At 44.9% G+C, this 11616-nt stretch overlaps 1 protein-coding gene across 1 annotated transcript in view; it reads right to left on the bottom strand.

The window, feature by feature from the left end:
* Positions 1–2642: 2642 nt before the first annotated feature.
* METRN (meteorin, glial cell differentiation regulator) overlaps positions 2643–11616 on the bottom strand; it is a 28482-nt gene continuing 19508 nt past the window's right edge. Inside the window, exon 4 of the mRNA XM_029577558.1 lies at positions 2643–2978. Coding sequence (XP_029433418.1) covers positions 2662–2978 — 317 coding nt within the window. The 3' untranslated portion in view covers positions 2643–2661. The remainder of the gene's footprint in view (positions 2979–11616) is intronic.

The raw sequence follows: 11616 nt of genomic DNA, 5'->3' as shown, positions 1-11616 counted from the left end.
GTGCAGCTTTTCTTCAGAACAGCCACTTAAGAGACTAAAAAAAAAGTGGCAGCAACTTAGCTGACAGGAAAAAAAACAAAAAAAAACGACAAGTTAAATATTTACTTAACAAAAATTTGACCAAAAAATTCTGAGTAAGAATAGTTTTAAATAAAAAAGGAAAAGAGCATTGTAGCCACAGCTGGTTCCTGCCAGAAAAGAAAAAAAAAAAAAAAAAAAGCAGACTGCTACAGTTAACCTGCTAAGCCCCAGAAGGCAGAACTGACTCAGCCCCCATCAAGCAGCGACAGAGCCGACAGCCACATTAGGCTCACCCCTTGCCAAGCCTACAACAGTTCAGACTGCCACAGTTGACCTGCTCCCACCAAACGCCAGTAGGGTAGATTTGCCACAGTTGCCAGCATTAACAGGCCGATACAGTAAAGTTCACGGGAGAGCGCCCGCTCTCCTGTGCGCGCGATTCAGTAAAACAAAATATTTAAATTAGGGCCCGCAGTAAAAAAAAAAAAGAGGCGCTAGGACACTAGTGCGTCCTTAGCTCCTCTTTTTTGGACAGGAGCGGCAGCTGTCAGTGGGTTTGACAGCCGACGCTCAATTTTGCCTGCGTCGGTTCTCAAGCCTGCTGACAGCCAGGGGTTCGGAAACCGGACGCCAGCAAAATTGGGCGTCCGATTTTCAACCCGCGAGCCGTGGGCTGATTTTTAACTTTTGGGACCTCCGACTTAATATCGCCATGATATTAAGTCGGAGGGTGCACAGAAAAGCACTTTCCCAGAGCCGGCAGAAATTAATGCCTACCTTTGGGTAGATGCTAACTTCTGAACGTAAAATGTGCGGCTTGGCTGCACATTTTACTTACTGTATCGCGCGGGAATGACTAATAGGGCCATCAACATGCATTTGCATGTTGCGGGCGCTAATAGTCTCGGGGGGTTGGACGCGCGTTTTCGACGCGCTATTACCCCTTACTGAATAAGGGGTAAAGCTAGTGTGTTGAAAACGCACGTCCAAATGCCAGTTAACAGTGCACTCCACCAGAGTGCACTGTACTGTTTCGGCCTGTTAATTAGCTACAAAAAAGTCAAGGAAAGTCAGAGATCAACTAGGGTCCACAGCAGGCCCCAGAAAGTAGTTTGGGTAGGCTGGCCTCATATTCTAATGTTAAGCACCAGCAGGGCAGACTGCCCCACTGATAGCCAGCAGACCCTCCCCAAATGCCAGCAGGGCAGACCGACACAACTGCCTGCTGCTACTACTTCACTTCCTCTAGCACCGTGAGAATTTCATGCAATGCGATGGTGAATGAAGCTCGGGCCAGAGTCAGCCTCAAAACAACTGAGAAGCCCAGGGACTCCTGTTTGGCATCTCCGGTACAGTCTTAGAGGAATACACCAATGTCATTCAAGAGCTGCTGCCAACTGTATGCCTAGATCCCTCTGAGCTACTCAAAACATATGCAGAAATAAAACAAAAAAGTAAACACAGAATACCAAAGGTCCCACATTAACGTGGATTCCCTGTGGGAAATGAGAAGTCCCTTGGAAAAAAAAAAATATATCGGACTAATGTTTGTAGGCGAGATGTCATGGGTGTACACGCCCACTGAATATTAATATTCAATAAGCCCCACCTCCTTCAAAGCCCATATAAGGACTAAATTATTACAATTTAAACTCAGTTCATTTTGTTCTACTGTTAACCTAAAAACTCTCTCAATCCCTCGCTATTTCCTGAAGATTAATGGAAGAAACTGATAAGGGGCTCAGTGCACAGGAGCTCTTCTTGTCAGTTTCTGCTCATGCCCACTCCCACAGAGACCCTGCTACCAACCCTCTTTCTCCTCGAGGACAACAGAAGTTCCTGGAGTGGAGGTAAAGGAAGGGGAAATGCTGGCTCAGTTTAGAAACAAAATATTCCTCAGGCGCATACAAGTATAATGAATGCAGTTCCACCAGGGAGGAGGCCAGAACTGTGTTTCAATGTCACCTTCGCTGACCTGAATCTGGTTGGCCAGGTCTTTCCAGTGGAAAGTTGTTTTGGTGCAAAACTGATGAAGCCGGTTGCTGATCTTGTCTATTCAATCCAGTTCCCTTTCCTCTTGTTTCTTAGTGCATGTGTCTAACGTCTGTCCAGCTCTGGTAAAATCCAAGCCCCCACAGCTGATACTTCAAGCAGGAATTCTGAAGGCCCTTGGCAAGAAACCCTAGACATTCAGCTCTGTGGATCATCATTTGGCAACCAATTGGCCATGGTTCTGTATATATTGACTGGTCCAAGCCTCTAGACTCTCTTCTAAGTAAGCATGCATCATTGTCCTGTACCAGAAGGATTCTGGAGAAATTCTTATCAGTTTACTAAATCTATACCCAGCTTTCTACACAGTAGGTCCACTGACGCCAGCATGTGGTCCATACTCCTGGTGCAGTAAAAGAGGTGGCATATCATACTCCAGCAGTGAGCATTCAAGCTAGAGCAGGAAGACCAGGAAGCCAATCTGCCTGTGGCAGAAAACATTGCCCACTCACAAGGGTAACTTGAAAGATTTGCATCCACAGTCTCCCCATGTTGGACAATAAGCTATGCTATTGATACCACAGGCAGCAATTCCCCTTGAAAGGATCATGAGAAAAAAAAAACCACCCCACACATCCTGTGTTCTCTTCAGTCCAACGCAACCTCACATGGATTCTCGTGAGCCTGTTGCGCTACCTCGTAGATGCGCCGGAAGTCTCTGTAGCGAGGAGCACAACCAAGCCACGCCTCGCCAAAGTGCACCCAGCCCATGAAGAGAAAGCTGCCCGGGCCTGGCTTGACGCCACAGCGGAGCATGGTGCGGATGCTGCCCCTCAACTCGTCAGACCGGTCCACGGGCTGGAACAAGGTGAACTTCTGCCGGTGGATCTTGGTAGCGCTGACGCCAATGATGGATTCCTGCATCTCGACATCATTAGATACCGTCTGAATGTTGCCACGTACAACTAGGAAAAAAACCAAAAAAATACAAGACAAGAGAAGCATTAACATGGTTTAAAAAAACCCAACACATTTGTATGTAAATAAAAGTTAAAGGAATATTCACCAGAAGAGCACAGATAGGCATTTTTTTTTTTTATCGTGTTTCCTTGATTGCAAATATTTGAGGGACTTAGGCTAAAATGTTCTTGATCATCAGCATTTACATGAAGGTGGCAATGAATATATTCCCGTGGTCTTAACCTCCTCCCCCTACTTTCAAGGACAATGCACTGGGAATTATTCCCTGGATACTTATTTATGTGAGACTGTCCTATTGTGCTGCTCTGGCTGAACATGGGAAGGACCAGGTTACACAGGGAGGGAGACATAAAAAACCAGGACTAGAATGCCACAGAGTTAATCAGGCAGCACTGGATAATGTTTACGTTAAAACACAGTGGAGCCCTGCTATAATGAATTTTCTGACCTAGTGACCTGTTAAAGAAATTGTATTTCCTTCTCACATATTTCAATGGAGCAAAAAACTGCCACAGTGACAGAAACAGCTGCTACAGTGAATAAAGGATTTGGTACTTGGCGAGCTCACTTTAAGTATATTTGCCTTGTATATGCTAAGCGAATGTAACAGGAATTTGCTTCATAAGTAAATTCACTTAGAATAAGACAGAAATGGTACGGATGTTTGCATACGATCTTTATTCCATGCAGTGCTCATCTAGGATATTTCTCAAGATTCGAACATAGCTTTGCAAGGAAGTTCTTCTCTCCTAAACTTCTGATAATGTACCTTATTTTTTTTTGCTTAAAAAAAAAAAAAACCAGGGATGTTCACTATCAGAGGATTCCCCTCTACACAGACACCAGGGCCACCAAACGCACATCACATGAACCAACAGGGAGACTGTGGCAATGAACCACGCATACGGGTGGGCTTAGCAGGCAACTGCCTCTGGGCGGCCACCCCCTGAAGGAGGCTGCGCTGCCTGTGCAAATCCACACCTGCAGCTTTGTGTGGCAGGACAGGACGTTCCAGCAGCTGCTCCAACTTCAGGAGGAGCCAGCTGCTGACTGTCCATGCCGAAGGACAGCCAAAAAGGTATAGATCTGCCATTACCCACCACATGTACCAGTTGATAGACCGTGATGCTGAGCATCCAGCTGCAGCTGATAGCAAATTCTCAAGGCCTCAACAAAGAAACAGCAACTTGTTCTTTTGTGCCATTTCAGGCCTTGTAACTGCTACAGGTGTTTTAGTCTCCTCATGAAAGCATGATCAAGATTTTTCAATATTTCAGACTGGAAAGAATACTCTTACTGAGCAGGAAGCCAACTTGCAGACATCTTCACCTCCTGGCCTGGAGCTGCAGGCAAGCAGCCTGTCCACCCTCTCCCTAGTAAGGTGACCACATGATTTCAGTCATCGGAAATGGGCTAAACCACTCCTGCTAGTTTCCCCCATTGCATCTGTGGGATGTGTAGTTCCATTTTCTCCCAGAAAAGCAGGAAACGGGAGCCAGAGAGGTGCTGGGGGCAAAGCAGGACTGGCTTGCACTGCCCCTGCAGACATGGAATCATTTGGTAACCCTATCCTCCAGCCATATCCATCAGCTGTCCTAAGCTTCCAGGCAGTGGTCTGGCGCGTTTCTTCCCTGGACGCTGCATTCTTGTGTTCCAAGAGCTAGAAGTTCCTTCCCTACCTCCCATTCCAGGTGCAGCTCCAGGTCCTCTCCCCCATGGTCCATCTTCTGTTCTGAGCCTTACCACAAGCTTCTCTTTCTTGTGATAAGTTGGGGGAACAGGAAAGTCAGCTGGAGCCAGGATTAATATTATAGTCTCCAGAGCTAGTGCTTCCATTTGGCAAACTAGATGATTGCCTAGAGCGCCAAGATTTGGGAATTTTTTTTTTTTTGGGGGGGGGGGGGGGGGGAGCAGGACACAAAAATCCTGCCAGCATGAGATCCAGAGGGATGCTGTACCAGAGAAGGGAGCACTGTTCTGCATCTACTGCCCCAGGTAGGAGGGGGAGAGCTAGAGCTGGGAGGAGGGCGGGGGGGGGGGGGGGGGGAGATAATGAATGACTGCCATTTTACCTATGGTGCCAAATATGCTTGCACTGGCCCTGATGATCTCTCTTATAGGAGGAGAGAGCTATCAAAGTATCTCTCGTCTGCAAACAATTGCTCCAGTTTTGTCCCAGTGTTTTCCTAACTGAAAATACAGAGTTATCTTCATTGGTAAAATCTGCAGTTTGATAAAGCTCTCTCATCCAAGGGCCTTGCTATAGAAAGCCCAGATGGCCCCTGCACAAATCTGCCTCATTTACTTACTTAAAAGCATCAGAACCAGCAAAAGGTTTTCTTTTCAGTAATTCAAGCAAAAGAGATCACGTGGTGCTGTGAGCAGGACAGGATGTGACCTGCTCTGCTTGGGACATCTCCCTGTCCAATCCACCCCTATCTATAATGTTAAAGGCTACAACCATTTGCAATCTTCAGAGACTTAGGTGCTGCAATTTCCACAAAAAAATGCGATAATCTTATCCAGTTCTCTTCCTTTAGAAGCTTGATAGCTAGATTTTGGATAACCCACAGCCATTTGGGGAACACAACTATTTTGTACAAACTGACTCACACAGAGAGTGGCAGAGATTGCCATTAAAAGAAACTTAACTTTGATAGTCTCCAAGAGATGACAGACGTTTAATTTATATAATGACTCCAAACCTCCAGCAATATCCAAAACCACTTCTCTTTACTGCCAACAGATATCGCAGACTAGGAAACTATGCATAGGACCCTTAAGATATTTCTACTCCCTAGAAATATCTTAAGTGGCGATAAAAATAAAAGATGGAAGACAAAAGAGCAAAACCCATGGAACCTAAGCTGGCAGCTGAAAATGATAGAGCAGTACCAGGGTCTCCTAACTGCTGTGATGATGGTGGGATTGACAACAGCAGCGGTCCCGGCTTTGGATTCTAAACTGGAAAAGGTTTCCTCCACCATCACCGCAACCAAGAGGAGGTTTACGGAGGTGAAGCAGAGGGTGTCTGGCCTGCAAGAGCTACAGCCGAGCCGACATCTTTCAAATCAATCATGCAAGGATATGAAGATAAGATGGAAGATTTAGAGGACAGATCTCTGCAGAATAACCAGAGATTTATAGGTTTATCTGAAAACACTGACAGACAATGAACTCTCTCACTTCTTAAAGACCTTGCTACCCCAGGAATTGGGTCTCAGCTGTGCAAGCCACCAGCTTGGGACCACGTCGAGACTCTACTGGCAAATTGCACATACTTATAGCCCTTCGAAGAGGCAAGCAGCTATGATCCAACAATAAGCCTGGCCTTGTTTTTTTTCAGGATTATTCCGTGAAACTTTCAGCTCAGCACCAAAACCATGGCCCGCTGTGCTCAGTTATAAGCATTGGGGGTTCATTTTTATCTGTTCTAGTCAGCAAAACTTCAGGTGATGCGTTACAGTAGGGTAAAATGTTCCAGTCAACACTGGAGCCCCAAACTTTTATAGCCAGGCTGACAAAAGAATGAGGGGGGGGGGGGACGATGACTGCTCAACTCCAGCCCGGGAGGCTGTTGACCTGGAGGGCCGCTATACTTGGATGCAGCCTCGCACTGTTTCATCTCCTCAATGGTTCTGTTGTGTGATATTTTAGAGTCCGATTACAGAGGATAATGATGATTGACTTCACCCATTTGTGGCATGAAGAACTAGGACTTTTGAGTCTGAAAATATGCAGTAATTTGAAAGAACACAGCTCTTTCTACTTGAGCTGCCACCACTTCCTATTGCTTATGTGAGCCGCGAGGACATTGTGCACATAAATCAGATGTTTCTTGGAATGACTGGTTTGCACCCATGGTTTCTACATCAGGCGGGGATCAGTTCTTTATGACAAGTAGAGCCAGATAATTATTGTTGGTCCTATGCACAGTTTCCTAGTCTGCGATATCTGTTGGCAGTAAAGAGAAGTGGTTTTGGATATTTCTGGAGGTTTGGAGTCATTATATAAATTAAACGTCTGTCATCTCTTGGAGACTATCAAAGTTAAGTTTCTTTTAATGGAAATCTCTGCCACTCTCTGACTGTGTGAGTCAGTTTGTACAAAATAGTTGTGTTCCCCAAATGGCTGTGGGTTATCCAAAATCTAGCTATCAAGCTTCTAAAGAAAGAGAACTGGATAAAATTATTGCATTTTTTGTGGAAAGGCAATAAATCAAAGATTCTTCCGAGCCAGCTAAAAAGGGCCTGGATGCCAGAGAAAGGGGGTAACGAGGTCTCTCAGAACTGTATAATAAAGCTAGTTTATTGTGGATTTTGAGATGTCATATATCCAGTCTTTTACACTAACGTCAATCGAGAGAGAAGGCTCTAGCAGCTCCATTCGTGTTGAAATAAAATACCACATGCCACAAAGTTGCCTTTCCAAAATTTGGAACAATATCCAAGTCACTCCGATTATACGGATCTGGCAACAATTGGTAAAAATCATACAACTGGCAAGATTCCCCACTGCTGCCTCTTCAAAGAACTTATGATCTCCCGCCTGGCACCCATGTCAAAACCTTTAGGCGATGGGCTAGGAAGGAGAATACCCAGCACCAACACGTGAGTGGGGGGGGGGGGGGGGGGGGGGAGATGAAATGCTATTGCTTTCACAATTAAAAGAAACATTTTGACTAGGGGGAACGCATTTTTACCCATAATAAAAGGCACTAAATCAATTCTCTTAGCAGGGCAGGTTTCTCATCAAATCTGCTGGAAGAATTTATCAAATTCAACTAAATTGAATAGATCTCACTCTTTAGACTTCATACGGTTTTGCAAAAACTCACGCACAGAGGGTTCCTATGATGAGCTGTTAGCTAGGCAGCAGAGAAGCAGAGCCCCCTTTAAAGCTTGACTTGGTGTCAGGGTGTTTTAAGGCATTAATAGAGTAAACAGGGAACATGGGCTTAGGAGTGCTAGAATATGTTTCCTCGAGGAGCCCATCTCTTGCAAACATGGGCCTATTGAGATAAATTGTCCATGATACATGCACAAAGTGTCAAGGGAGCCCTGGCTCCTTAATACATGGCTTTTGATCTTGCACCAAGGTCTGGAGCTTTCGGCAGAAAATAAAAAAAAGTGTCAGGTGGGTGGCATTCTGGGTCCCTGTGTTCCTTGTTCAGCAGAGGTTCGTCTTACAGCAAAGGAAGGGAAGTTTTTCGCTAGAGCAGACGTTTTTGGCCATAAATAAATCAGTGCTGTTGCCTTGGAGTGAAGAAAATCCACTGTTTTAGCGCTGGCGTAATTTGCTCCATTGGTATACGAAAAACACTCATGATACCAGACTGTATTGAATAGTTGGGGATAGATCATTATGTTAAGTGTATCCCTAACTCCTCTATATACACTGATGACCTCATACTAGGCATCAGTGGATTTGCTGTTGCTAGCGTACTCCATCTGCCTTATTTATAATAACATAAGAATTGCCATAGTGAGGCAGACCAAGGGTCCATCAAGCCTAGTATCCTGTGTCCAACAATGGCCAATCCAAGTCACAAGTACCCAAACATTAAATAAATCTCAAGCTACTGTTGCTTATTAGTTAAGAGCAGTTTATGGATTTTTCCTCTAGGATCTTATCCAAACCTTTTTTAAACCCAATTACACTAACTGCTGTAACCACATCCTCTGGTAATGAATTCCAGAGCTTAACTATGCGCTGAGTGAAAAAGAATTCTCTTTGATCTGGTTAGCTTCGATTTATTTTAAAATGAGCTACTTGCTAACTTCATGGAGTGCCCCCTAGTCCTGTTATCTGACAGAGTAAATAACTGGATTTACATGAACCTGTTCAAGACCTCTATCATCTCTTCTCCAAATTGAACAGCCCTAACTTCCTTAGCCTTTCCATGCCCCTTATTTTGGTCGCCCTTCTCTGTACCTTCTCCATCGCAATTATATCTTTTTTGAGATGCGGCGACCAGAATTGTACACAGTATTCAAGGTGTGGTCTCACCATGGAGCAATACAGAGGCATTATCACATTTTCTGTTTTATTCACCATTCCCTGCCTAATAATTCCCAACATTCTGTTTGCTTTTTTGACTGCTGCAGCACACTGCACCGACGATTTCAATGTGTTATCCACTATGATGTCTAGATCTCTTAGATAAGCAGGAGGAAGCAGCATGAATTGTGGCTCCCTTGCAGAGGTCAGTAAAGTGACAATCCCACAGACTGTAGTAAGATGGGTTTGGACTATTCACAGGAGATTTGGAAATATTCAGCCCCTGAGGCAGACCAGCAGAGTTTGACATACAGTCCCTGTAGTGAGCTTCACATTTGAAAGAACCAAAAAAAAAGAGGCTGTTGGAAAGGAAGGCCTTTTGGTACAAGAGATATTTTTGGAATATACAGAATATGTAAAAGACCTGGGTATGACAGAGCCTTGGCAAACATAAGTTCATTTCTATTTTAATTGCAAAGAAAAATAGAAAAAAAAAATATGCCTAGGAATAAGAGCAATGATTACAAATAAGGTAGATACAATAGCAACAGCAAATGCACTGAGACCTACGATGATGTCATTCACCTTAGCGGAATCTGGGTATACACTTAACGGAATTTGCTCCATAACATGGGCAGAGGGAGCATTTACTCTAATTTCCTACAAAAGAGGTCCTTCTTGGCAGCTTGGGAGGGGTACCTGCAAAGTCTTTCCACCCATGCGTGAACCTCGATTCTTACTATAATCTCTCACCCACATCAGACACCGGTGGTGAATTGCCTTTATTAGATTTTATTTATAAGAAGATGGAGGAGGGGGGTTAAACACTGCTCCATATTCATGTGCAACTGAAAGGAATAGATTGTTATGATAATCTTGCTGTTCGTGTTGTACGAGGGTAGAAAAAAAATTGTGCAGTGTTTCTTTATTATGTTACGAGCATGGAGTTGACAGAACTTAAATAATTCAAGCAAGAGCTAAAGAGCCACCCTCCCCCCTTATTAAGCTCTCCCACCCTCACTTCATGGTGGTGGAGATATCAGAGTAACATTTTGGTAAAGCATCTTCTGTGCCCACCCCTGCACCACAGTATGAAACGTATTAGCACTGCAGACGCAGCAGCTCACTTACAGGCCGATTCAGTAAAAAACTCTCCTGTGCCCGAAATTCAGTATTTAAATGAGGGCCTGCGGTAAAAAAAAAGAGGCGCTAGGGACACTAGCGCGTCCCTAGCGCCTCTTTTTTTACAGAAGCGGCGGCTGTCAGCGAGTTTGACAGCCGACGCTCAATTTTGCCGGCGTCTGTTCTCAAACCCGCTGACAGCCACGGGTTTGGAAACCGAACGCCGGCAAAATTGAGCATCCGGTTTTCAACCCGTGAGCCGATTTAAAATTTTTTTTATTTTTTAATTCTTTTTTACTTTGGGACCTCTGACTTAATATCGCCATGATTTTAAGTCGTAGGGTGTACAGAAAAGCAGTTTTTACTGCTTTTCTGTACACTTTCCCGGTGCCGGCAGAAATTAGCGCCTACCTTTGGGTAGGCGCTAATTTCTGAAAGTAAAATGTGCGGCTTGGCATATTCAAAGTTACCAGTTAAGTAAATCTTGGAGGCAGTGGGGAACTCTAGCGCAGGCAGTTTTGATTGTTACCCCTTCCGGTATGGAAATAGCAGCCCTACACAGCCCAGGATGATTAGTGAGGGGAATTAAGGATATCTGTTCCCAGATAAGGTTAAAAACAAAAAAAAGTTAACTCACTATCAGGCTGATTCAGTAAAGTCCGCAGAAGAGCGGGTGAACACCCGCTCTCCCGGCACGCACACAGACCACTCGCCTGTGCGCACGATTCTGTATTTAAATGAGGCCCGGCGATAGAAACAGGCAAAAGAAGGCGCTAGGGACACTAGCGCGTCCCTAGCGCCTCCTTTTGGCCTGGAGCGGCGGCTGTCAGCGGGTTTGACAGCCGACACTCAATTTTGCCGGCATCGGTTCTCAAGCCTGCTGACAGCCACAGGCTCGGAAACCGGACACCGGCAAAATTGAGCGTCCGGTTTTCGACCCGACAGCTGCGGGCCAACTTCAAATTTTTTTTTTTATTTTTTATTTTTTTAACCCTTCGGGACCTCCGACTTAATTTCGCCATGATATTAAGTCGGAGGGTGCACAGAAAGCAGTTTTTACTGCTTTTCTGTGCACTTTCCCGGTGCCCGAAGAAATTAGCGCCTACCCAAAGGTAGGCGCTAATTTCTGAAAGCAAAATGTGCAGCTTGGCTGCACATTTTGTTTTCTGAATCGCATGGGAATACCTAATAGGGCCGTCAACATGCATTTGCATGTTGAGGGCGCTATTAGGTTCAGTGAGTTGGATGCGAGTTTTTGGCCCCTTACTGAATAAGGGGTAAGGGAAAACGCGCATCCAATGGCGGGTTAACAGTGCGCTCTGTCGGAGCGCACTGTACTGTATCGGCCCGTGTATTCTTTGAATTAGTGAGTTAAGGTTAAAAAAAAAAAAAAAGTTATCTGGGAACAGATATCCTTAATTCCCCTCACTAATCATCCTGGGCTGTGTAGGGCTGCCATTTCCATACCGGAAGGGGTAACAATCAAAATTGCCTGCGCTA

Source organism: Rhinatrema bivittatum, chromosome 14 (genome assembly GCF_901001135.1).
Source record: "Rhinatrema bivittatum chromosome 14, aRhiBiv1.1, whole genome shotgun sequence".
NCBI classification, from domain to species: domain Eukaryota; kingdom Metazoa; phylum Chordata; class Amphibia; order Gymnophiona; family Rhinatrematidae; genus Rhinatrema; species Rhinatrema bivittatum.
The sequence above is the reverse complement of the archived record's forward strand: the minus strand, read 5'-3'. Positions and strand labels throughout refer to the sequence as shown.